Genomic DNA, 25,657 nt, shown 5'->3' with positions numbered 1-25,657 from the left:
CCCTTTGAGTCAGCTATTCCTTGTTATCGTGTTAAAGGCAAAGAGTTGACCCTCACGTTCTTTTTAAATATTTAGAATCAAAATCACCAGATATCATTAGGGCTGTAAGATTAATTCGTGTGGGTCTTATCTCTTTTCCTTTGGCTGTTGTTTACTAACAAATTAAATGAAATCCCCCTTTTCTCCCAATAACCATCGATGACATAACATTTCAATTCTTTGACGAAGTGATCTTGGCTCAATTTGTTAGCTTTTTCTAGAGCTCCACTGCATCTCAAAGTCTTCGGAAGCAAATAAAGTTGTTGGCTCAGGATAGTCCCATTCGAAAACCTTTTTGATTCTCAAAAAGATTGCTTAGATTTGCATTAGTAATCACTTTCTATGCTAGCACACCTTAAAGGGGGTATTGTGCTTGCCAGTGTAAATAGGAAGCAGGTTATCTTCTCTGCAGTTGCACAGTCACAAAACATGCTAGATACAGTGATGAAAATCTCCATTTTGGGTGTAACGTAGCAGTAGTCATGCCTTTTTAAAACGTATTAGTATGGATGTAGTCTCAATTGTGATGATGTCACCAAAGTATGGAACTTTGGTTACACAATGAGAAGTTATAGAGTCCTTGAGATCTTATCCAATAACTTAATTTGCTGTTCAAAGCAGGAATATGTGGTTGAAAGCTCTAGAAAAGGCTAGCAAGGATACCTTCACTCCGAGTGTTTTATCTAACTACTATTCTGATACCACATCTTTTCTCACTTGTCTTTGGCCCTGCAGATAGTTTTGTTTTGTGTTGGATTGGTTTGGAGATGAAGGGAATACTGCCTGTGTTGTCAAAGCATATAATAATGGTATTTCATAAAAACTCGTCAGATCCAGTACATCATTTATTTATCGATGCTCAGCAATAATGCTGTAAGCTATGGAGTTTGCATCCTGAACCATAACATTTTGATATATAGTCCATGATAAAAGAAAAAGAAGAAAAAACTGTTCTCAGCATCACACCATTCCACAAATGGAAAATTGTAATGGTCTCTGTAAAACAAATGAAACGTTTCCATGGCAGGTGTCTCACATCCTATGAAAATCTAACTGAAACTATCTGCATGGCTGGACACAACAAAGGTTGCAGTATAGGGGGAAATATTTTATCTTTTAGGATCAGCAACTGAGGCTAACTGTCAGTTTTCAGTTTGCTATGGTGAACCACATGGGTGACGTTCTGACTTATGTTGAAAAGTAAGATTTACTTATGTTGATGTATTTAAAACTGTGTTGGATGTTGAGATACTCAGACAGTGGATACATGTCCCTGCCATGACTTAGGATATACTGTATTTACACACAGGCATAGCCTGACATGGCTCTAATTAAAGCTGCTGCTTGGTCTGATGTTAGAGCAGGAAGTTTACATTTGCTATGTGGGGGAGACTTTTCACCGTCTCACAGTAGTTTCCTGGGTCTGAGCTCTCAGGGGGTTTTATCCCTGTGAAAACACACTGGACCTCCATTTCCTCTGTTTGGCTGAGAGAGAGGAGGGGGCACAGCCCTCGACTGAATCCTCAGATTAGAGGCAGTGAATAGAGAACGGAAGCAGGGTCAGCTTTTGGGTTGGGTTAGAGCAAAGGCCATTGAAATCCTCTCTTGTGGAAAGTTGCACTATGGTTATATTAGCAGTGTAATGTAATATTCCTCTGTCCTATCCTGCACATCGCGTAGAGGTGCTAGTTTTACAAGCTGATCTCATAAAGGCCAAATAATTAAGATATGCAGACTGTCTGTTCAACAGTTTGGAAGATGGATGTGATTATTTTATTTAAATTTGACACTCTCTTCTCATTGTCCCTTCATTCTTTACTGTATTGTGTATCATGTCCTTCCTCTTAACCCTTTTGTGCTCATACAGGCTATACTTGCTCGTGGCTAACAGGCTGTGGCTTGCAAGTTATTTGCTGGAGATAAATGGATGATCTGCTCTGGTTTATACTGTAGGACCCAGGGTTTCTTTTCTCCTGCCCAGCTCATATGAGTCAGGAGAACCTTTCGCTCCGTATCCAAATGGGCCCTGAACTTAACAGTTGTACCCTGTTCTCCTTTGTCACAGGCCACCTGTGAGAGGGGCTTCACTGCCATGGAGGAGTCCCATCAGAAGGTTATAGATGAGCTGCAGAGGAAACACCAGAGAGAGCTGGAGAATCTGCATGAGGAGAAAGAGAGGCTGCTGGCAGAAGAGACGGCAGCCACCATCTCGGGTAAACACTGCAGAAAAAGCTCTTTTGACATTTTCATTGCCAATGCATTTTCATCCTGAGATATTTGTGTTCTTTTAGTGTTTATTCATTTTTGCCTTTGTTGCCTGTTAGAAACGCTATCAAAACAAATGTTGCGCTCTAGTTATTAAATGTCTTTGTGTCTGTCATAGCAATTGAAGCGATGAAGAACGCCCACCGTTCAGAGCTGGAGAAGGAGCTGGACAGGGCTCGCAAGGCCAACAACAACGCAGAGAACGCAGACATGGACGAGATGGCCAGACAGCATGAGTACGTTCTCTTAACTGCGACATTTACATTTACATCATACTGTACTTATCAAGGCCCTGAAGGATGACGTTTGTCATTCAGCCAACTTTTTTTTTTATCGGATAGTAAAGTAAAGTGAAAGAAGATCTGTGTAAAATGGAGTTGTTTTTTTTCTAAATTACAAATGTCAGGAATTATCAGTGATTACTTTCTTACTCACTGATCCTAAAGCCGTGTCCGTATTAATAGAGAAGACAGAGAACCCCTGGTGGTTTAAGGCTGCAGTAGCAAAGGAGACACAGTTTTACTGACGCAGATCCTTATTAAACCAAAACAAACTTTAATCTGGCTTCAGGTTTTAATGTATAGTTAAAACCTAGCATCTCACCAAACCAACTGAACACGTTTGCTGCATTTGCTGGCTGCTTTCTCCTGGACTCTCACTGATAGTGTTTTTTAATCCCTGTGTGGTTTTGTGTTGTGCTTCAGGGAGGAGCTGTGTTCGTACCATCGAGAGATCGAGGTGCTGTCGGAGCAGTACTCCCAGAAGTGCCTGGAAAACGCCCACTTGGCCCAGGCACTGGAGGCCGAGAGGCAGGCCCTTAGGCAGTGTCAGAGGGAGAACCAGGAGCTCAACGCACACAACCAGGTTCAGACACACACTGTAACACATGATCATGACGCTCATTAATACACACAACACATTCCTCCATCCATTAGCTATACCTCTTTTTCTTAGTATCACAGGATGCATTATGTGATACAGTGAGTATCAAAACACTTCACCTGCTCTAATCTTGTTCTATTGTGGCTTTTGTAGGAGCTGAACAACCGTCTGGCAGCAGAGATCACAAAGATGCGCTCCATGGCATCTGAGGACGGAGTCGGAGACACACACACCACGATACAGGGGAAAGAGCTCTATGAGTTAGAAGTAAGGTTCAATAGACAAAACCAACACAATTTTTGTCCCCTTTCTGTTAAAGCACAGGTCATAAAAACACACCTGTACTAAGTCTGAGGCTTCAAGAAGAAGCTCATTCTCCTCAGGCAAATTCTTTCAAAGAGTCTGTTACTTTTTGTTTTCAACGTCATCTTTCATATTTTTGTTTTCCAGGTGATGCTGAGGGTGAAGGAGTCTGAGGTCCAGTACCTGAAGCAGGAAATCAATTCCTTAAAGGACGAACTCCAATCTGCCCAAAGAGTACGCGTTTTTATTTTTTTTATTAGTTCTGTTTCTAGGACATGGGGAATTCCTAGCTGAGAGTCGACTCGAGTGCCCTTTATCTAAACTGCCAAACAATGTGTTTTCAGGACAAGAAATATGCAACAGATAAGTACAAGGACATCTACACAGAGCTGAGCATCGTCAAGGCCAAAGGGGAGCGGGATCTGGGGCGGCTCAGAGACCAGCTGCAGCTGGCCCACGATGCTCTTGGGGAGCCGTCGCTAGAGGAGATGGAGCGAGCGGGATACGGTACAGAGCACAAACTGGTCCTTCACACTGAGCCCTTCAGACTATTAACATTTTCATACTAGAGGCACATTCAGTTCACACTCCAAACTGCTCATTGAAACTCAGATTTCAACATTACCATCATCCAATGCCCCCCTGTTCTGCTCCATTGGTTTACATCCATACTACTACATTCTCATTTGAATCAATCATCTACTGTTCTGCGGATACACCTGGCATCCACACTACTGAAGAGTTTTAGAGCTGCTAAAGCAGAGAAGTTTGTAAATGCTGCTGGCCATGTTTTAGCCTGGAAAGGGAGAAAGTGAGACGTTTGGAAACGATGACGTAGACACTCACAATCACTTGCTGATTGGGTCTTTTCTGTCATGATGTAGCCTTTGTTGATTCGTTGGGTTCCTTGCACATGACCCGGATTTAACCTCGGTCGCCAAGGTTCATTCACACAATTGTCAAAGAAAAAGGGATTTGACTGGAGGCAGGTTCCTGTTGACTGACGATGTAAACGTGACTAATTCAATTGGGAATCACAATCAAACATGAAAGCAGCATATCACTGTGAAAGAAATGCATTGACATGAGGTGACAGACTAAAAACAGCCTTCTTAAAGAAACAGTGGTCCATGGCTGTTGACATGAAGCTGTATAGAGAATGAGGATATGATATAAGGCTGCTTCTCCTTTATAAATACCCTAAGAGAACTTCACCAGCAACCACAAACTGTAAATATGAACATACTTAAATTATTCATGCATATAAAATCATAATATTGAGAAAGAAAAAATAGTCGAAATGAGATTGATTAACTTTACAGTTTATTTTTATGTTCACTTAAGTTGATTGATTTTGATCTGCAAAATATTTAATCTTAAAATGTGTTAAAGTTGCAGTGTGTAGAATTTAGTGACATAAAGTGGTGAAGTTGCATGTTGCAGCTGAACACCCCACCCTCTTCCAAAAATGAATAATAATAAAAACTCAAAGGGTGTTTAGTTTGTCCAGTTTGGGCTACTACAAGAAACCTGGCGGCCTCCACAGAGAGGACCCCCCCCTGATGTAAATATATAGTATTTCAATATAGAGGGCTCATTCTAAGGTAAATAAAACAATGATTTGTATAATTTAGATGAAACACACTTGTTAAAACCATTTGGGAAAAAATCTAATTTCTGTCAGTAAATCCCTTTCACCTAAATCTTACACACTGGACCTTTAAGATTTTGGTATTGTTAAGTTTTTTATCTCTTTTAATCAAATGCATGGACACTTTCTAGCTTTCTTAAAGTTAAATCGAAAAACACCTTTTTGTCCAATCAAAGTTGACATTGTAACCTGCAAACTGTTTGGCCACCTCCAAACATTATAATTGTTAAGTCATACACATGGTGAAAGGGATTCTCTACATGACTCTCTAACACTGCTATGGTTACAAACTAAACCGTTCGAACAAGTGGTTGTTGTGTAAGGACCTGTGAGTCAACTAAAATAGCATTCGCTACCCCTCAGGACTAGATCCTGTCTCTATTTCCTTATTTTACTCTGTCATGATTTCCTTTCTAGATATCATGAAATCCAAAAGCAACCCCGACATCCTCAAGATGGCAGCTGCTGCAGCCAAGCGCTCAGAACGCACCCTGAGATCGAAGGTGGGTTTCTGGTCAAGTGTAATATTGATTAATTAATCCAGGATATCCACAGGACTGTATCACCCATTGTGTCATTTCACAGCAGACAGGGCCATCCTGTTGAGACATTCGAGCTTTCCCACCAAACAAAGGCAGGGAATCAGCTTTTAGTGACTTGCTGCCATCTTGAGGTCCTGTGAAAAACTGCATGCAGCGTCACAAGTCCACTGTGTTCCTTCTGGGCTGCATTTTATCTATCCATTTTGGGACTCCATCAAAGTACCAGTCTTGGGTTTATGACGCTGAATTAATGTCATGGTAGTCTAATGCTCTCTTCTGTCCTCAGTCTGTGAGTCAAGACACTCCCTAGGACAGACAGGGCTGCTGAGGACGTGTAGGCATTCCTCCCCTTCTCCCTTAGGTAAACCCAACCAGACGCACCCACTGGTGGTTTGAGCACCTCCTCCTGTCCTCCTAAAGTTCTTAATACACTGCTCAAAAAGGTTAACGGAACACACCATGCTGTAAAATTTGTTGAGAACAAAATGACGTAACAATTGTGAATGGAAACCATAATCATTAACCCTTTGAGGGCTTGATTCGAAACCAAACTGAAAATCAAAGTTAAATATTAAAATCACAGGCTGATCTCACTTGCGTGAATTTAACCACAGTAACTGAAAATTTGCTAATTCTGGTGTTCTCTAACGAATGCCAGTCGAGCCGCACAGTGCTGGTCTGTGAGCACAGGTCCCACTAGAGGTCGTTGGGCCCTCATCCCTCCCTCACCGAGTCTGTTTCTGACAGTTCGGTCAGAAACATGCACACCTGTAGCCTGCTGGAGGTCATTTTGTTGGGCTCTGGCAGTGCTCCTCCTGATCATCCTTGCACGAAAGAGCAGGTACCGGTCCTGCTGCTGGGTTGATGCCCTTCTACGGCCCTGACCAGCTCTCCTCGTGTAGCGGCCGGTCTCGTATCTCTTTTTCCTCTCCATTGTCACTTTCATTTGCACCAAAACAAGGGAAACTGATTCACATTCACTTGTGCTTCCTAAATGGACAGATTGATGTCCCTGAAGTCTTACTGACTTTGTGTTATACTGTGACGATTAAGTGTTCCCTTAATTGTTTTGAGCAGCGTAGAACTGAGTCACCACTTCACTACATTGTGATGACCTATCGCTGGGTTTATAGCAATAATAAATACTAATGTGTCTGGTGTATTTTGTGAATGAGTCGCTAACGCCTTGGTGCTACAATATGGATCAAATGAGTCAAATATGTAACTGAATATGTCAATAAATGTATTTTTAGATAGATAATTCAAACTGATTGAAAATGCAAGTTTTTATACTTTTTTCAATTCATAAAATAAATAACTTAAGTTTAAAAAAAATCGGTACATCTGTCATACATCAATCACACACTGTGAGCAGAGAATCTCCTGCTGCGTTGTCCATATGGGAAAGGCAATCTCAGATGAAAGTGGAAGCTGTGGCAGAGGGGACAGAGCGGTCATTCTATAACCAGAAGGTCTGTGGTTCTATCCAATACCGAAGTGTCCTTGGGCAAAATACTGAAACCCAAAACCCCTCATAGAAAAAATGCTACATTTACGTGCGTGTGTATGTGAACTGTCATCAAGACTAGAAAAGCGCTATATAAATACAGACTACAAATGCAGAACGTGTATGTTGGTGTGTTGAGTTACATGTTTGACTCTTCTAATAATCTAAAAGGGATGATCCACCAAAAATGAATAGTCACTCATCTACTCACAACTATGTGGATGGTTGGGTGGTGAAGTGTTTGAGTCCACAAAACAATTTTGGTGTTTCAGGGGTAAACATCGTTTAATCACCGACTGACAACAGGTTTACACCGACACTTCCTGCTCCGAGCAACACATCTGTCCAGAGAAGAAAGTCCTGGTTGATCCTGATTATCACTGACCTGTGCTTCTCCCCTCTTCCTCCCCGCAGAGTCTAAAGGAAGGGCTAACAGCTGAGCAGAGACTTCACCTGTTTGAAAATAAAGACACAAAGGAGTTCTGACGCATCATGTCCACCCACCCCGGTGCATGTTTAGAAGCCCACTATATTTTAGCTCTGTTATTTCTTATTTAGTAACACTACACACTGGTCACAAACACAGATCATATATTATTAAAAAAAACATGGTATGAAGTTTGAATTTCATGTCTAGAGTTTGCATTCCATGCACTTCAGTTAACTGTGACTTTTGTATTGTTTATTATTTTTGTAAATACTGTTTTTAATTGAGCATTTGTCTTGCGTACACTAAAACTATGACTGTGTAAGCTACTGTTTTAACTCCCTAGACTGTTGCTAGCCAAAGGCTTAACTGTGATGTTTAATGGCTGAAACACAACCACATACTGACGAGTGAGTATTACTTGCATAGCGAAAGCATAGGAATGAGTCCGGCGTTCAGGCACGCACGTTAACGCTCCATCACTCCGTTATTAGGTTGCTTCATCAAAGCCTGATATTAAAATGACATCAGACACGTCCTCTGTTCTCCTCTGGTCAATCTGAGATGTATGTTTTAAAGGGGACAGCTGAATGTGTACGACGGGATTCACTAACTATAATTTAAATATATATATGAAATTTATTTAGAGTTTTTTTTTTTTTTCTCTCTCTCACTGCAATCATCCAGCTGTATAGGAGTTGTTGGAGTTGGTTTCTGTTTGTAGACTTGTTCAGTGGCAGTCCCATTGTATTTATTTAAATGGTTGGGAGTTTTTTTTTCTTTCACATTCCCATTCCTCTGTACTCTATTATTGTAAATATAAAGCAAATATACACCAACTGACTACAGGTTTATTAGCAATAAATATTTTTGCACCCTTTGGTTTGAGTGACTTGTGTAGTTTTTACTTTATTTTACACATTAAACAAAAACTTTTATGGACTCAACCTCAGTAACACTGTTTTTCACACTTGGAGTTTATTGGGGTTGTGTTTTCATTTATTCACATAATAAAAAAACATGTATATCAACATCGATCAATAGTCCAGTCCAAAGAAAGTTGTTTACAATAAGATTGACTATGAATGAAAAGTGTGAGGCAATTTACTAAAGCTGAACCAAAGTGGCAGTAAGAACTAATGATAATATGGAATATTACACATATTTTTCATAATATGATGAAAAAACCTATCAGTGCACAGATTGTTTGGGTTTTCTCTCAGTATCTGATAATAGTAATATATGTTTTATACAGTTTGTTTTTATTTAAAGAGAAGAAGCTTATGTTTTTCTTGCCATGTTAAAGAAAGTGAAGAAAAAAAACTGGATCCGCCCACTGATCTGGACCCTCAACAAAATGTAATGTGTTCTTCCCTGATCTATACAGCATCCTTCAACCAAGTTTCTTGGTAATCCACCCTGAAGGTTTTGTGTAACCTTGCTTACAAACAAACAGACAGGGACGAAGACATGGGTGGAGGTAAAAAGGAACCTGTATGATCTCATCAGCGTTTGGTGACTTCATGTCACATTTAATGGCCCATACCCGAGACTCGGTCTGTCTGAAGTCTGGTTTTAATGTCTGGGTGGGAAAATCAAATCACTAAAATATCCCTTCAAAATGATACTTGCCACAAAAAAAATATTAAAGGTTGTTGCTCAATAGTGGCTTTATATGCCAGGCTGTTTTAACCCTCCAAAATAATTGTCAGTAGTTTGCTCCAGTACATGGAAAATACTGGAATTGAGTCATTGAAAGTGAAAAAATATATTAATATATATATTTCGTTTTATAGCAGTTTTAAATAGTGGACTTCTTTGTCCACAGAGGTTCGGAAGGGACTTTTTGTTTAACGCAGCCTGCAGGGTAAATCTCTTAACACGTGCAGTCATCTGTAATTGTATATTTACAGTTATTCAATGATTTTATCAATCAGCAACTACTGATAAATCAATGACCAATATTTACAAATCATTCACATACATGGCATTTTAGAAACCACAGAATAAAGTGGCATCATATATTCTTAGAGTGTCAATCATTTGGATTGTCAAAAGGTCCTACCACTCCCATAATGCCTTTCTGCTCCAGAGCATCAACTGTTCGGCTACTGCCCAGTTGACTTATCAAGCCACGTGCAGTGAGATAGCACACAGTTTACAGCAATGTCAAGACGACTCATCGTTGCTGCCTGACTTCTGCTTAACTTTTGAGATGACTGAGGCTTCACAGCAGGGGTGAATCTAGGGACAGGGGCAGGGGGGCACTGGCCCCACCGCTGAAATCTGCATTCACAACAACATCAAATCCTCCTCATTATTCAGGCGAGAGGTGGAGCAGCCAGGTGCAGCGCACAGAAACAGGAAGTGAGGTTCTTTGCATCTGTTGCGCATTAGAAGCAGCATCAAACCCCACTCCATTACAGAGCCTCTCACTCGGGCATTTGCGTTCACAAGTGCACGTCCTCTTGAGAAAATACGTAGCGTATGTGGAGTTCAGTACACTTCTGAAAGCAGCTTTTGTAAACTGTGGCCCCTTTATGGCCCGTGATATAGAAAAATGCTGGATCCACCCCTGCTTGAAAGCCCTTCTGCAACAGCTGGATCACGGACAAATGATTCACCATTGGTCCTAAACAGCAACAGGTTTGTGTTCAACAGCTTCCACTGCTATATAATGTGTTATTCAATTCTACTTTTAATAATAATTTGAATAATTGTCGGAATGCCAGCGCTGAAACGAGCCAGTAGTCGTTTTATTTTGAAAGGCCTTTCCGGAAGCTGGACCTTGTACAGTGAAGTGGACGCGGCTGCTCTCAGAGAAGTGTGCCTCTGAAAGTGTGTGAGGGTCTTCAGTCAATGTGGGGCTTTCTCCCCGTGTGGTCGCCGGTAGTTAGAGTAGGTGGGCCGCTAGAGGAGATGCCGGGGGGGACGGATTGTTAACGGGACGTTTAGTAACGCTGCGGTCTCTCCGGTCCCGGTAAGTTTGGATGAGCGGCGCATTACCTCCTCTTTGTCTCATCCACCGGGCCTTCCCCGGTCCGCTCCGCTCTGGTTACTGCAGAGAACGTGTCGCCAAACCCCATGACAAGTTATCTGCACTTTAATAAAACCTCTCTCCCCGTCGAGTTGTTGCATCAAGTTTCGAACTATGTTTGCTTTTTTTAGCGCCGCCAAGATCCAATCTTCAAATCGGAATTCATGGAATATTAAGAGAACGCGTATTCTGAAATGAGAGTTAACATTTTAAAATTGGTTCCGCTGCAACAAAGTTACAAAGAGTCGCGGGGAGCAGTAACTAACAATGCGGTCCACTAAGCTATAAAAGTTGCCATTTTATCGAAATAACGCTTTTCTAGTGAATAAAAACCGTGCCGAATTAAAGAGTGCGGTTTACCGAACTGTGGAAGTTTCATAGATATTTCCATTTGTGTGGCTTTCTGTCGCAACAGAGAAAGAAAGAAAAGTTACGTGATATCTGATGGGAGTTCGCTATTAGGGTAACGTCACCGGAGCTAAGCCTGGCCTAGCAAGCTAACGTTAGCTGCGGCTAAAATAAGCTAACTGCGCTAGCGTGTGTGACCTGTCAATGTTGGAGGTAAAGAGTGAGACAGTGTCCGGAAACACTTTGTTAAATGAATAAAGTGTTTCCGGACACAGCAACTTAAAACCAACAACATCCATTAATACTAAGATAAACTAGGAACAATTTATAACGTGAACTGTCAGTTAATCCCTCAAATGTTAATGACAGACAAGCACAAGCCAGTTTTCCAGCTAAAGTCAACGTTATGACTTGAGATGTGAGGGCTTGTTTCTTAAAAACACAATCAAACAACCACCTACCTACCAGTGTATGAAACGTGTAGCTCAGTACTTTACTGGGACTTTAAGAAAGAAGATGTCAGTAAATCGTATCTAGAAAGTCAATGACAACTAGAAGATAAACCGACAACAGAAATGGATTACTCTTGTCTCTACTACACAATCACTAGTTTCTCTCCCTCTCTCCGTCCATTTCAGTTGTTATGGAGCAGCCACCTGGGAGCATAGATGATCTACAGCCTCAGGACCTCTCCGCCGCCAGCGTCCCCTCTGTGATCGACCTGACAGGCGATGAATGTGTCCTCAACGCCGCGTCCCTCAAGACCCAGGGATGGTATGCGAATTCTGCGAGCAGCAACCAAGGATTACCCTTCTCAGAGACCGGCTCCCCGGACGTTGCGCTCCAGTCAGGGGAACACCTTCAACCAGACAATGCCTTCTCTCGCACTACAGTCACCCTCTCCTACGTGAGCAGGTCTCACGTATTTTCCGCTCAAGACTCGCTGTCTTGTCGCTCGCCCATTGGCAGCTTCTCCCACCACCCGTCATGTGACTCAGATAAAGGGCCCGGGGAGACAGGATTTTCACTGGCCCAGCATTACTTGGAACAGGCTGAGGGCCAGGTGGACCTCGGCATTCAGCCAGAACTTTTGCAGTCGTTATCTCAGGCTCCGACGGGACCAGAGAAGGTTGGGGGAGCATGTCTGACACAGGAGCCAAGTGAGTTTAACGTTGGAGTGGTTTCCAGTGACGGGTACGTGGATGAGCTGTTGCGAAGGAGGAAAGAAGAAGTGGAACACAGTAGTGGTTTAGAGAATGGTCAAGGTAATAGTTCAGTAGCATGTGCAGAATCCTCACCAGAGACTCTCACCACTGCAACAGTAGATGATCCGGAGAAGGGCACGTCTGAGGTAATCTTACTCATGTCTAAAAACCAGGACCCTGTGGTTGTCCTGAAAAGCGTGGCTGCTAGAGACCTGTGTTCCCTGAGCAGGGAGTACATCAGTCCTCTGGAGGACCCTGTCTCCCCCTCCGCTACCTCACTGGACGATGTGGAGGATGTCTTCATCCTTCCTCAGGCCTCCAACTCGCCCAGCGGCGACAACTCCAATCTAGAGGCAGCAGAGGAGGTTGCATGGGATGTCTCTAGAACAGAAGGGGCCATTCAGGAAGGCTCTCGCATCACAAAGTTGGATTCAATCGATGAAAATAAGCATCTAGTCCACGGACAGAAGTCAGCGATAGAGCCTATTATTGACTTGACAGATGATGATTGTGTGACCAGTGTTTTAGAGGACAAACCCAAGACTGTTATTCCCCACATGAATGGGAATGCAAAGGCCCAAGAGAGAACTTTAACAGAAAAAAAACTGCCGTGGCGTTCCAGCAGAGGGACGCGACTGGATGCTATAGTTATGAACATCAATTCAAGCAGGTATAAAGTATCAGGATGCATACGCACCAATAAGAAAGCCCGTGCTTCCCAACCAACAGCTAGTGTTTCTAACTTAGCAGAGACTAAAAGTAAAAACACCCTGCCAGTAGGAAAAAGGAAAAGCAGAGCGAAGTCATCTTTCTCTGTGAAAACAATAAAACAAAAAGCCGAAACTCCAGTGAAAAGGCTTCAAACTAATAACATTAACGCTGACTCTACCTCTGACTCTAAATTGCTCAGCATTTCTAAAAAGTCACAAAGTAGCACACCTCAAAAAAGTCCTCAGCTTGCCGTGCACAAGAGGTCAAGGGAAGAGCCAAAGGATGTTTCACTCCCTGTATGTTCTCCACAGACCAGCCCCAAGCAGGCAAGGAGGAGACGTTCATCACAGTCCAGTCCTCAGTCTGCTGCTCACAAGAACTCTAAGAAGGAGACAGAGCCTCTGTCTCGCCCCAACCCCTCAGTGGAAATTCAGGTGGCAAGAATTTCCCCACCACCATCGACGTCTCCAAAGAAAAGTCCAGGCAAAGCCAAAGGCAAGGCTGCAGGTAGCAAAACACCTCCCACTGCCAAGACGAAGGCCAAGAGGAGGCGAAAGAAACTTATGAGCAGTCAGTCTATGTCCATGTTCTCCCCCAAGGAGCCGGAGATCAAGTTGAGGTACGTCAACTTCAAGGAGGAGAAAAGGGAGCTGAGGTCCGACAGTTTCTCTCCGTTCATCCGCACGGACCGTCGGCAGCCGTCGCCTTCACTGTGTTCTGTTATCAACTATCAGGAGGAGGTGAGGGCACAATGCAAGAAGGGTCAGCAGCAGCAGGCTCGGGACCCCGGTGACTTCCTCTCTGCAGTTGTACCCAGTACGTCTTGTCTCCAGCTGGGCCGGGCGTCCACACACAGCCAGCACCAGCACTCTCTTGTGTGCTGCCTGTGTGGGAAAGCGGCCAACGCCATGGACCTGGGGGACCTCCACGGCCCTTACTACCCAGAGGGGTACCAGCCGAGCACCAAAAGACCAGCCAGCATATCGCAGCTCAAAGAGGAGGAGGACGGTTTCAGCGATTCCGACTCCTCATCCTGCAGTGGCAGAGGCAGGAGGAGGAAGTGTGCTGTTCCGCCCACACAGTGGTCCTTCAGGCCGGGAGGTCAGCCCCAACAGAAGGGCCTCCTGGAGAACCGCCGGTGGACCAATAACGGCACGGACAGCCCCGCAGCTAAGCGGGCTCGCTCAGATGCCAGCACTGCAGAGGTGGAGGACTGGTACAGCCCCCCTGTGCTGCCCCTGGAGCCCTGTGAGTACTGGCTCCATGAAGACTGCGGCATCTGGTCCGCAGGCGTGTTCCTCGTGAAGGGCAAAGTCTACGGACTGGAGGAGGCTGTCAAGACGGCACAAGAGATGGTAAAAGTGCACTTTAAGCCTGTAATGTGAATTCTCTGTTACACAATGCATTTCTTTATGTTTTCTCTATCTAAAATGATACAATTCATTCTAAAGTAAATTCCAACAAACTTTGGGTATATTTTAAAGTTTATTTTAAGTGTGGTGCCAGACTTGCATACAAGTTGATAATATCCATTCTATGCTTATGAAATGCCAAATTAATTGTGGTTTCTTACGAGGTAGCAGTCTACAGCCCTGCAGTTACAAAATTGATTTTACAGTCATCTAGGACTAAAAAGACAATAAATGTTCAAAATAATAGGCCAAAGTTGAGACAATTATATGAAATTGTTGCAGTTGAACTTTGTTCAGCTATTTGTTTATTCAACTGTTTCAGCTCTTAAGCCACAAGGTTAAGCAACACCCTCAGACTAAAACCTCAGCTTTGCCCACAAAATATTAAATGATCTGGTATCTTAGTCAAAATGTCACGACATGTCATTCATGATACCAAGATAATAATTCCTGTGTGAGTTATGAATAGTTCAGCCTCTAATTCATGGTTTCCCTTACTGTAGTCATCAGCATGTCAGAGTTTCTTAAGCCGTTTTTAGACATGAACTCTAGCAAATGTCTGGAAAGTTGGGTCAAGATTTTTTCTGGAGTTTATCGGGACGCAGTCGATTATTATCTGAGATATTTGTATTCTTCCAGTTTCCGTTGTGTGTTTTAAAAAAAAAATGTTTGACACACCCACTCACTCACTGTGTGTTTATTCTGCTGTATTGTCATGTGGACTGTCTCAGACGTTTCACCAGGGGCCGTCAGGAAAGTTCCAGGAAAAATGTGAAGCAACCTGCTCGGACATTGCGTTCTCACATACACCCTCTAATCTTTGGACTTGAGTGCATATGTGAAAGCAGCTTCAGTCTGCTGACAGAAATGTGACCCAAGCTCAGTTTCAGTATCTTAAGACTTTTCCTGTTGACACCACAGACTCCATCTTTGACCCAGAATCATGTTTGGTGACCCTTCTAACACGAGACAGATGCAAAAGGAAAACAAATATCTCCCGGTGACACACACGTAGAAGACACTGACGAAGATGTCAAGAGGTTTTGTGGTGATAAGAGACAGGTGCTGTAAACATGATCATGAGATCTCGGCAGCGAAGTTAATGCGTCCACATCCTGCTGCACCCAGCTGTAATGTAATCTCTCGAGTCTAGTACTGCGGAGGATTTGATGCTGTTGTGAACGAGTCTGTGCAGCAAACCTCCCGCTCTGCTGTGCATGTGTGAAAGGCAAACTCTGGGTAAACTCTGTAGCCAATTCTCCATATTTCCCCCCTTGACCATGTTGTCGTATTGAAACTTTAAAAGGTCTTGAAGCAGCTGGTTTACTCCTTTTTATTATGAGTCAGGGATTCTAAAAGAGATATATTTTAATTAGTATTGCCAGCAGAATTGTAATGAGACGATAAATGATAATCAAACTAATACTATCTGATGTTCAGTGTTATTGAGATTGAAGGGTTACCACAGACTCCTAAAGAAGTCTTAAATTCAACATGATGCTCTGTGTTTTCAGATGTGCTCAGCGTGTGCTGATCAAGGTGCGACTCTGGGCTGCTTCTTCAAAGGTTGTCCCAACAAGTACCACTACAGATGTGCTCTGGAGTCAGGTACGTTCCGCTCGGTGCCACCTGCCTTTTCACAGCAAACAAGAACAAAGTACTGAGACTAAATTACAAACTGTAGCTGCTAAAACCTATATTCTACTGATGATGTCATTACATTTGCAGCGACAAACATTTTGCTAATGCTATGGGAGAGGAATAGAGACAAATGGATGCATCTCAAAACATTTTTACAAATTTTACACAGTTTAAATAACTTCTGGAGTGTTAAGAATGTTTTAATTTAGCTAGATTTGGATTTTTATTTTGAACTAAATAATTTTTCAATGTATTGACTCACAAGCCTCAGTAATGGGTATGTGGTCACATACAAAACAATTCTCGGCAAAATTCCAACCAAGTCATAATCTTCCTACTATGGACATTTTGTGATTTGTTTTTATCAAAGTCCGGACTGAATAGGAAAATAAACGTTTTGGGGTTTTAGCACCTAATGCACAAAATCAGTTAACTGATTGTCATCTTTAAAACTAAGTTTGTGTGTGTGTCTACAAGTTTTCTTTTTTTTACGTTCAGGTTTTATTGTTTTTTTGTTTACTTTTAATGTTGAAATTGTTCTGCTCTGATTCTTGGCCAGGTCTGTGTTGTAAAACAGATTTTATAGCTTTTACAGAGTTTAGTGATATGACAAATTTGAGGATAGTCCAAGAAATAACACATAATAATCACACGAAGCAGAAAGACCAATGTTTACTCTAGTTCAAAGGTTGTAAGATAAACTTCAGTTAGTTTCTGATATCTCTGCTTCCACCACAGTACTGTCCCGGTGAACAGATTATCTCAAACCCTGTTCAAATAAAACCAAAACTGACTCAGCATGAGTAGTGGTACTGAAGAACATATTTGCTTCTGGCCCTTTAAATGTAGATAGTTTTGCATTGATATGAATGAGATGTTATTTTGGTCTGCTAGAGGACCTTTACTTTTTTCCTGAAAAAAATCTGATGTCTGAAATAAACACTGTACCTGTTAAAACACAAAGTGGAATTCACCCACGGCTGGCAGAGTGTGTCTGTGTTCATGTGGGCGTGTCGGTCTGGAAGTAGCTGCTCTGTGATGTGCCGTTGGACGCCACCACTTCCGATGATGCCGAACTTGTATGTGTGGGCAGTTGAACCTTTCGGATGAATCAGACTCCTGTTCTGTTCTTGTTCCTTGTGTAGGGTGTGTGCTCCTTGAAGAAAACTTCTCCATGAAGTGTAAGAAGCACAAGGTGAGCAGAAATAACTTCACTTTAAAGTTGTTCCAGAGACACTTGGCGAGTTTCTATCATTATCACAAGCTGTCTGAAGGATGTTGAGGGGAAATTGTGCAACTCTCTCATTGACTCAGCTTTTTGGTTCCTCGTCTTCTTCAGGACAAGACGTTCAAAGGTCCTGCAGGGAACAGATGCAACAACAGGTGACGACGTCGGTGTGAAACTCATGAGGTGAGTAAAGACTTGCTCTGCTCTCGTGGTATCTGTGGCTAAGGAGCAAGTTGTGTCAAGTCTGAGAAAATCACTTCTCAATCTCCAAATTCAAATTGAGATGTGACCTAGTTTGTTTTTCTTTTTCTTTCACCTCTCTCCAAAGTTCCCCAACATTCTGGGAAGGCTGCTTTGTTAAATCCTCTTAACCTGATAGTCTTTAACAAACTGATTTTGTTTAAATTTCAATTGTTTAGGCCGGGTTACATTAGTGCAGGAGGAACTGTGTAGGAGCCACAGCCCATTTTTCACAGTGCCAGAAATGAAGTAATGGTACTCTTAGCTACTAGTTGTCAATGCGAGGAGTTAAAGGGATAGTTCACAGAAAAATGAAAGCTCACTCATTATCTACTTAACACTATGCCGGTGGAGGGGTGGGTAAAGAATTTGACTCTGCAAAAGTGTCCTTTTCCTCCGATGTAATAAAATAACAGAAAAACTGACTCGGACCAAGGTCATTTGCTCCATGTTTTTCGCCACCGTGTTTTCAACCATAGTGGTGAGCAGATGGGGTGAATTTTCATTTTTCAGTGAACTATCCCTTTCATAGGTGACAATGAAGCGAATAGGATGTTAATGAGGTTCATAAATAAAGATAAAAACTTATCGTACACTGAAAAAACAAGGTCTTGTGGATGAACAGAAAACATTTGCAGGGTGAATTACAAACTCTTTATAACTGCACAGCAGGTTGAGAATGTGTCCTCGTCAGTGATCATGACTAAACCTCATGAGCAGAACCTCAGAGGATTCATTACATTTAGCTGACGCTTTAATCTAAAGCAACTTACAATAAGTGCATTCAACGCCGAGGGTACAAACCCAGGGTGACAAGAATCAAGGAAGTACAATTTCTTTTTTTTTCTTCTTTTATTCAAGGTATAGTCGGAAGAGGTGTGTTTTTAGTTTTCGGCGGAAGATATGTAAACTTTCTGATGTCAATGGGGAGCTCATTCCACCATCTAGGAGCCAGGTCAGCAAACAGTCGTGATTTTGATGAGTGTTTAGCTTGCAGTGAGGGAGCAACGAGCCAATTAGCCGAAGCAGAGCGGAGTGAACGTGCTGGGGTGTAACGTTTTACCATGTCCTGGATGTAGACTGGACCTGATCCATTCACAGCATGGTACGCAAGTACTGGTGTTTTGAACCGGATGCGGGCAGCCACTGGTAGCCAGTGAAGGTAGCGGAGTAGTATGAGTGAATGTAGGTTGGTTAAAAAACAGTCGAGAGTTGATTAAAAATGGCGCGCTCAAGAGTTTTGGAAACAAAGGGAAGAAGAGAGACAGGGCTGTAGTTATTTACTTCAGACGGGTCGAGGGTTGGTTTCTTCAGGAGAGGATTTACTCTTGCCTCCTTCAGAGAATTAGGGAAACAGCCAGTTGACAGGGAAGTGTTGATAAGATGGGTAAGAAAAGGAAGAAGGTCGGGAGCAAAAGACTGGAGAATGTTAGAAGGGATGGGGTCAAGGGGGCAGGTGGGCGGAGGTTACCAAAGTCAGAACTTGATTGGGAGACAGTGGGGTGAAAGAGGAAAGCGAAGGTGATGAAGTTGATGGAAGTGTGCTTGTAGAGGGAGGATCCGAAAATGAAGAGCGTATGTCATCTTTCTTTTTTGTAAAGTAGTTCACAAAGTGGGTAGGAAGGAGGAGGGGGACTGGGGGGGGGTCGAGGAGGTTGGAAAAGATGGAGAAGAGTTTTTTGGGGTAAGAAAATGAGGATTGAATTGCGGTTTGGTAAAAACTGCTTTTGGCTGCGGAAATAGAGGCAGAAAAGAGGAGAGAAGAGACTGATAAGCGAGCAGGTCGTCCAGGTGTTTAGATTTCCGCCGTTTCCTTTCTGACGCTCGCATAGTGGCTCTGACAGCACGCACCAAGTCAGACAACCACAGAGCTGGGGAGGACTTGTGGACCTGTCGTGACGTAAGACGACAGAGAGAGTCAAGAGAGGAGGACAGAGTAGAAAGGAGTGTCTGTGGTAGAGTTAGGATGCATGAGTGAGAGAGTCAGTGGAAAGGAGGGCTAGTAAAACAGAGGAGGCTAGAGAGGCAGGAGAGAGGGAACGAATGTTGCGACAGACAGGTACAGACTCCAGGGATGTGGTAGGGTTGTCGGTTTGAGATAGTGGGAGACAGTAAGAGATAAAGAAGTGGTCGGAGACATGAAGTGGGGTTACAGTGAGGTTAGATGTTGAGCAGTTTCTGGTGAAAATATAGTCCAGGTGGTTACTGTCTTTGTGATTAGGAGGGGAAGGACTGAGTGAGAGAGCAAAGGAAGACAGTAAAAGTAAAAGGTCAGATGACTTGTCTGTCTGGATGTTAAAGTCACCCAGAAGGATAAGTGCAGGGCCATTTTCTGGGAAGTTTGATAGTTTTAATTCCTCCAAAAAATCTCCCAAAGAAGCCGGTGGACGGTAGAGAACAACAATAGTCAATTGTACCGGATGAGTAACTGTCACAGCGTGAAATTCAAAAGACATTGGGGTAAAAAGTGGAAGCGAGTAGAGAGAAAAATTCCATTTGTGGGAAATGAGTAAACCTGTACCGCCACCCCTACCAGTGGGTCTGGGTGTGTGGGTGAAAGAGAAGGCAGTGGAAAGAGCAGCTGGGGTGGATGTGTTGTCCGGTGTAATACAGGTCTCAGTGAGAGCAAGGAAGTCAAGCGATTGCTGTGTAGCAAAGCCAGAGATGAAGTCTGCCTTGCAGGTACCTGACTGGCAGTTCCATAGACCCCTGTGACAAGGTGTTGGGTATGGGTGGAACGGGTTGGATAGATAAGAGAGGAAAGTTTACGGTATTGGTGTTCCCCACAAGATACAAATGATGAAAGAAAGGAGCAGCTCATGACCCAAATCCTCCACCTCATCTGTCAGAGTGATGGCTCTGTCATGACTCGGCCACATGAGGTTCACAGTGTATACTGATGATGTCACTGCAGACAGGAACAACAAGAGGAGACACTGACCAACATTCCTATGCATTAGGAGAAAGCAGCCAAAGCTTCTTAAGGAGACCGAGACATCGTCTGATGTGAATGTGACTTTGCAGCATTCCACCAGTAAAGTGGTAAAAACGTAGATCTAACAACGAGCTGCCAAGCTGAGAGAGGTTGACGAGGGTTGAAATACCTCGAACTACGCTTGATGTTACAGTCTCTTCCGTTGCCATTTGCAATTACTACTTACAACATCTTCAAATGGTGCAAACCAAGAATCTATTGTGGCCTTTTCAATGGGACAGGGTTTGTCACTGCTGATGGGGCAACACCCCTGACACACGAAGCAAATGACAGAAAAAGCCTGTTTCAAACGTAGCTCAGTGCTTCAAGCTAAAACAACAACTTGTGACCGACGGGGGAACATTGCAAAACAATAAGTCTTATCGTGTCCCGGGTGTTTTGGTTTATTTACTGGATCACCACCGAATGTCAAAAGTGATTCATCTCACAAACTGTTCTTTCGTTCTTGACATAAACTTACTCTAATAAAAGCTGAGACATGGCACTTTAATGTATTAACAAGAAAACGTGTGAACACTTGCAGTCTGGATTGTTTATTGTCGGTTTTTTATTTTATTTCAATTGATTATTCTAAGTCATTTGCGGACATGAACTTGTCCGCACAATTATGTGTGGACTTTATTTGGAGCTGGAGATTCTCCACTCAACAGCAGAGAACTCTCCAGCGCTTTTTAGTGAGAGGTGGCTAATAATGCACAAGGTAGCTCATAACTTATACATACCATTGTAGAGATCATGGGTGTTTGTGTACAAACCATTCTTGATATCTTCATCTGTGTGCTCTACGTATGTGCCACCTCTTTTTCACCCTGAGATATCAACATATTATTTTTTATTTTTCTTTGTTTCCTTTTCTTTTCCGGTGTTGCCTCTGTCATCTGTTAGAAACGCCACCAACGTGCTAAATCGCCTGCAGTGAATCCTCCTGATAGTTCTGCGCTGTCTTTACTGGGGGCTCCCAGAGAAATATCTACATCTACTGACTTGGACATTTGCGTTCTCACATAAATCTCCACATTTGGATAATTTCTCGGAGATAATCCGGAGTTCAGCCCTAGAGAAAGCAGTGCTTTGAGGAAATGGGCTCCAATGAATAACTGAAGCATGTTTTTTCTCTTCCAGACGTTCCCCTGCAGCGTCTGCTGGTAACCGCGGCAACAGTGGACCAGGCTTCTTCTGACTGACAGCTAGTACCCATAAACCTTAACTTCCCCCTCTGCCCCTCATCCAGCTGTTCGACCTGACATCAGCGACTGGAGGAGCTCAGTCACACAGCGGCCTCGACACCTGAAAACTGAAAAATCCTCCTCGCTTCATTTAAAGTAACAGGCTGAATTTGTAGAGTTATTTATTGAGTTTTTTTTTCTTTTTTCATGGATTAGATGAAATATAATCAAAGATATACATTTTTTTAAAGATTTTCTAAGTATTTGACTATACTTGGTTTATTTATTCCTGAAGTTTCTTATTGGCTTCTTTAGCAGTTGTCAAGACTGTTTGACTGTTTCTTTATCTTTTCGTAAGTTATTGATGAAACTGTTCAATATTGAAATGTCAATCTAGTCAAGGAGACACAGGTTTTATGAACCGATGGGAAAGAAAAAAGGGCCGGACGGTCCATTCTAAGGACCCTCTCAGAACTAAGGTACCTGAACGGACCTGTTTTTTTTGGGACTCACACATGGCATTACTTTTTGTTTCGCAAAGTCCAGTTCGCTCAGATGACACGTGGCAATTAACAATGGGCCCAGTTGATGTTGCGGAGGAAAGGGAGCAGTGTATGTTTGAATGTATTCTCCCGGTGTTGGGGCTTTCTGCAGGATGCACTTTGGAAGAGGCACTGAACACGTGGTCCTCTGCTCCGGCTGCAGGGTTTTTTTCTTGGCCTGACACACACACACACACACACACGTACGTTGATAAGCAGAGCAGTAAAATTGGATTGGATTAATTTAAAGCAGATTGGATTCAATCAGTATGATGTAAACTGCAACGTGTTCACATTTTCCACGCTGTGCATTTTCACAAGTCACAAATGACCTGATTAATAAATAAAACACAGTTCATACATTTGATCAAATCCATTATTGTAAACATGCATCACCACCTGAATACTTGATGCTCTTGTTATCGTATCTATTTGAATCAAATCTGCTTTAAAATAATCAAATCACTTGATATATGTCAATATTCCTTTCAATTCATGTCCCTTTTCATCACCTCCATTTTTTGTTCCTCCCCCTCCCAGATGACATGTGATTTTATATGTTTTGGCCTAAAGCACTTTGGCTTCTCATGTCAGACTGAGGGCAATGAAATGTTCCCGTGATCTGTTCATCTGGGCCGTCCTGACAACAGTACTTAGTTTTTAATCATATAACGGGACGATACATTTTTCACCCTCGCGTGATGAGACGCCCTTTGCTGCCATTCATCGGCTGTTTATTTGGGTTTGTCCTCTGTCGGAGCTGCAATCCTTTCTTCAATCCGTTTGATTTTCATTACTGTTGAGTGAACCTCAACAAAGCCTGTTCTGTTCTCAGCTTCACCAGTGTCCCTGAGGTTTAAAGCTGATGTATGTTTGCAGATGTATCACTGGCATGGAGAATTCTTGGTTTACATCAATGTTAATTTCTGTAGCCGTGGCCATGCTGGTAATTTCAGCTCCGATGTGTGATTTCTTTTTTTCTGGACCCGGAAGACCTGACTGGTGCGTTTCCTGCAGAACCTTTCTGAAAAAAGCCTTATCTGATGTGCAAGAGTTGGTCTGTCCCTCTTCTCGCTCTCTCGTTGTGCAAAGACAAATCAGGGGACGTACGTCCCCTTCCTGATAAAGGCAGCTGTCAATCATTTTTGTGCTGCAGACTTTGTTATTGTCGTAACTGCACGTCAGGCAAATTCCTGATGAACCCACAGGTACGCACGGACTCTCTGGGACGTGTGTGAACGATGGATTGTTCCAGGCGTATTGTTCAGGTCGGGGCTTTGGCTGCTCAGTGTAATTTAGAGAAAAGTCTGTGTGATCAGTGTTGGTGTAAAGTCTCTGTTGTACTCTTCAATACCGCCACTTGGGGCAGCGTTGTGTCTGAGATCACTGCAGTGTCCCACCAGCAGCAGCAGGTCACAGTCAAACCTTCATCTCTGTCCTGGAACACCTTCTCTCTCATGTGTGCCATTATCAATTCATTATTATTAATTTATGTTCCTTTTGTTGCAGGACATTTTTTGTTGTTGTCGAAACATTTTCTCTGCATTTGTTGATTGTTCCAAATGGTTGTTTGCTTCATACCAAATACAGCTTTTGGAATATGTATTGTTCTTATGATTTGTTTGTGATATTTTGTCCATGTTTTAATCTCAGGGCTGATTGTCAGATATACTATTCTTTCTGTTTCTGTGTCGACCCCACATTTACTGGAGCGGTGATGCATGCAGCAGGATGTGGTTCATCTCCTCCAATGCAGGCGTCTCTGTCCTGGCACACACCACCCATCACATTCCAACACCTCCATGTGTCTGTCAGTGCTGCCATGATTTTAGGTGTTCCCTTGAGACTAGTCTGCCAACTCGTGTCACTTTTTTTTTTTATTATTATTTTATGGCAACTTTTTGTACTGTCCCATCCACCTCTTGGAGTATCAGAGGTCATGTAATTGTCAAAAATAAATATTTTGTTCAATATTGTGTTTTTCTGTAACACATTTGTCTAGTGACTGAGAAAAAATTTTTAAAAGGAAAAAATAATATTGTGTCATCCTACAAGAGGGAAGTAGCTAAATGTTCTTATTCACAGTTGTGTGTCCAAATGTCTTAAAGGCTTTTTATCACCTAATTCTGCAGCTTTACAGATTAATGGATTTGCCTCATTCAAGCTCATTTCCACCAGCAGCACAAGTAAACTCAGTGTTCTCTACTTTACTACTTGTTACCAGCTAATACAGAGATGGTTATTTCCCTTAGTAGTACCAAATAGTCAGTCAGGTTTTCTGCCTTTTTAAAATGTTTCGACTAAAATTCCATATTTCAGGCCTCGAAAGTCTGAAATACGCGATGTACTCATTAAAGAATCTACACACGTTTAGTTAGGTTTTAATTAAATGCTGAATTAAGGCTATGCTGCAAAATGAATGTTAAGAGAAATATTGTGTGGCATGCATAGTTTGTAATGTCTCCCGTTTCTGATCTTTCTCAATCATACAGATATTAGCAAGCTGTGATAAAACGGCAAACAAGACCAATGAGGAGATGGAAACCAGAAAGCACTCATTTTGCCTATGGGACTGATTTGATACCTTCAGTTTCTGTCCGTAGTTTTGAGTTTTAGTTTTATTTCAAATGCCCTGTCAGTCTGTATTTACACTTTCACTCTGGCACATTCAATTTATATTTGTTGTAATGACGGAGCTCTTACGCCTGCCGAGTAGGATATGTTTTCACCTGCAGTTTTTTTTTTTTGTTAATCGGCAGGATTACGCAATAACGACTTTACATCTTATAGTTGCCATATTGTGTAAAATACATTTTCTGGGCTTTTAATATCTGTAATTTCAGGTGTCAGTAGGTACCCTCAAAGTACAAAAACAGTCACTCCGTGGACTTTTTCACTCTGTCCATTCGAAGTAATATGTTATTGAAACGTCTCGTTTCGTACCTCCTCTCCGTATGATGTCAATCGGGATCACACTCGTCTCACAGCCCCACCCAGCCGGTTCCAGCCCAGCCTCCGAACCATCCACCTCCCCCAGCACCACTCCTCCCCTCCACACCGAACGCAACATGAAGCAGATATGTCGCTGAGCTAGCACCTATTTATCTACCACAGGCTAACCACAACAAACAACCATGAAGAAACACTGCAGCGTGGAGGGATGCAAGGAAGAGAATGTGATCGTGCACATTCCTAAGAACGTTAATGTTCGAGACCAGTCGATAAGCTTTATTTCTTCTGACATACCGTGTGGCTGTGCTAGGCCTACGTTACTCCATATTAAAACTCCATTGTGAAACTCTGTACCGTAACTCGGGATGTTACTCCTACATCGGCCGACTGTCCTGCTAAAACTTGAGGATGGTGTAATTTACCGTTCAGAAATGTCCTGTTGTAACCGACTGTAAGTACGTTGCTGGCTGCAAACACATTCATACTGTGCATACACATTGACCTGTCCATCAACCCTCCTGTTTCACCATCCATAGAGAAAAAGGGGGAAAAAAAGTCACGAAA

At 42.6% G+C, this 25,657-nt stretch overlaps 2 protein-coding genes across 7 annotated transcripts in view; both read left to right on the top strand.

Moving 5' to 3' along the window:
* Positions 1–8,496, top strand: part of mprip (myosin phosphatase Rho interacting protein) — a 38,675-nt gene extending 30,179 nt beyond the window's left edge. For 3 of the 5 annotated variants that reach the window (XM_053414510.1, XM_053414507.1, XM_053414506.1), the window contains 8 exons: positions 2,105–2,252; positions 2,423–2,540; positions 3,009–3,168; positions 3,340–3,453; positions 3,637–3,723; positions 3,834–3,996; positions 5,558–5,643; positions 7,604–8,496. In XM_053414510.1, coding sequence (XP_053270485.1) covers positions 2,105–2,252; positions 2,423–2,540; positions 3,009–3,168; positions 3,340–3,453; positions 3,637–3,723; positions 3,834–3,996; positions 5,558–5,643; positions 7,604–7,675 — 948 coding nt within the window. In that variant the 3' untranslated portion in view covers positions 7,676–8,496. Of the gene's footprint in view, positions 1–2,104; positions 2,253–2,422; positions 2,541–3,008; positions 3,169–3,339; positions 3,454–3,636; positions 3,724–3,833; positions 3,997–5,557; positions 5,644–5,968; positions 6,044–7,603 lie in introns of all 5 variants that reach the window. The other 2 variants (XR_008333333.1, XM_053414509.1) reach the window with 2 other exon arrangements.
* Positions 8,497–9,999: 1,503 nt separating this feature from the next.
* Positions 10,000–24,114, top strand: si:dkey-94l16.4 (transcription factor 20). Of its 2 annotated transcripts, none has more exons than XM_053414505.1 (6): positions 10,000–10,262; positions 11,640–14,272; positions 15,844–15,937; positions 17,116–17,165; positions 17,310–17,381; positions 21,556–24,114. In XM_053414505.1, exons 2-5 carry the CDS (start codon positions 11,645–11,647, stop codon positions 17,355–17,357), a joined length of 2,820 nt encoding a protein of 939 aa, XP_053270480.1. In that variant the 5' UTR covers positions 10,000–10,262; positions 11,640–11,644; the 3' UTR covers positions 17,358–17,381; positions 21,556–24,114. The 2 variants fall into 2 exon arrangements, with proteins under 2 accessions (XP_053270480.1, XP_053270479.1); XM_053414504.1 differs by lacking the exon at positions 10,000–10,262 and adding an exon at positions 10,412–10,596.
* The last annotated feature ends 1,543 nt before the right edge of the window (positions 24,115–25,657 follow it).

This window comes from Pleuronectes platessa, chromosome 21 (genome assembly GCF_947347685.1).
Source record: "Pleuronectes platessa chromosome 21, fPlePla1.1, whole genome shotgun sequence".
Taxonomy (NCBI): domain Eukaryota; kingdom Metazoa; phylum Chordata; class Actinopteri; order Pleuronectiformes; family Pleuronectidae; genus Pleuronectes; species Pleuronectes platessa.
The sequence above is the reverse complement of the archived record's forward strand: the minus strand, read 5'-3'. Positions and strand labels throughout refer to the sequence as shown.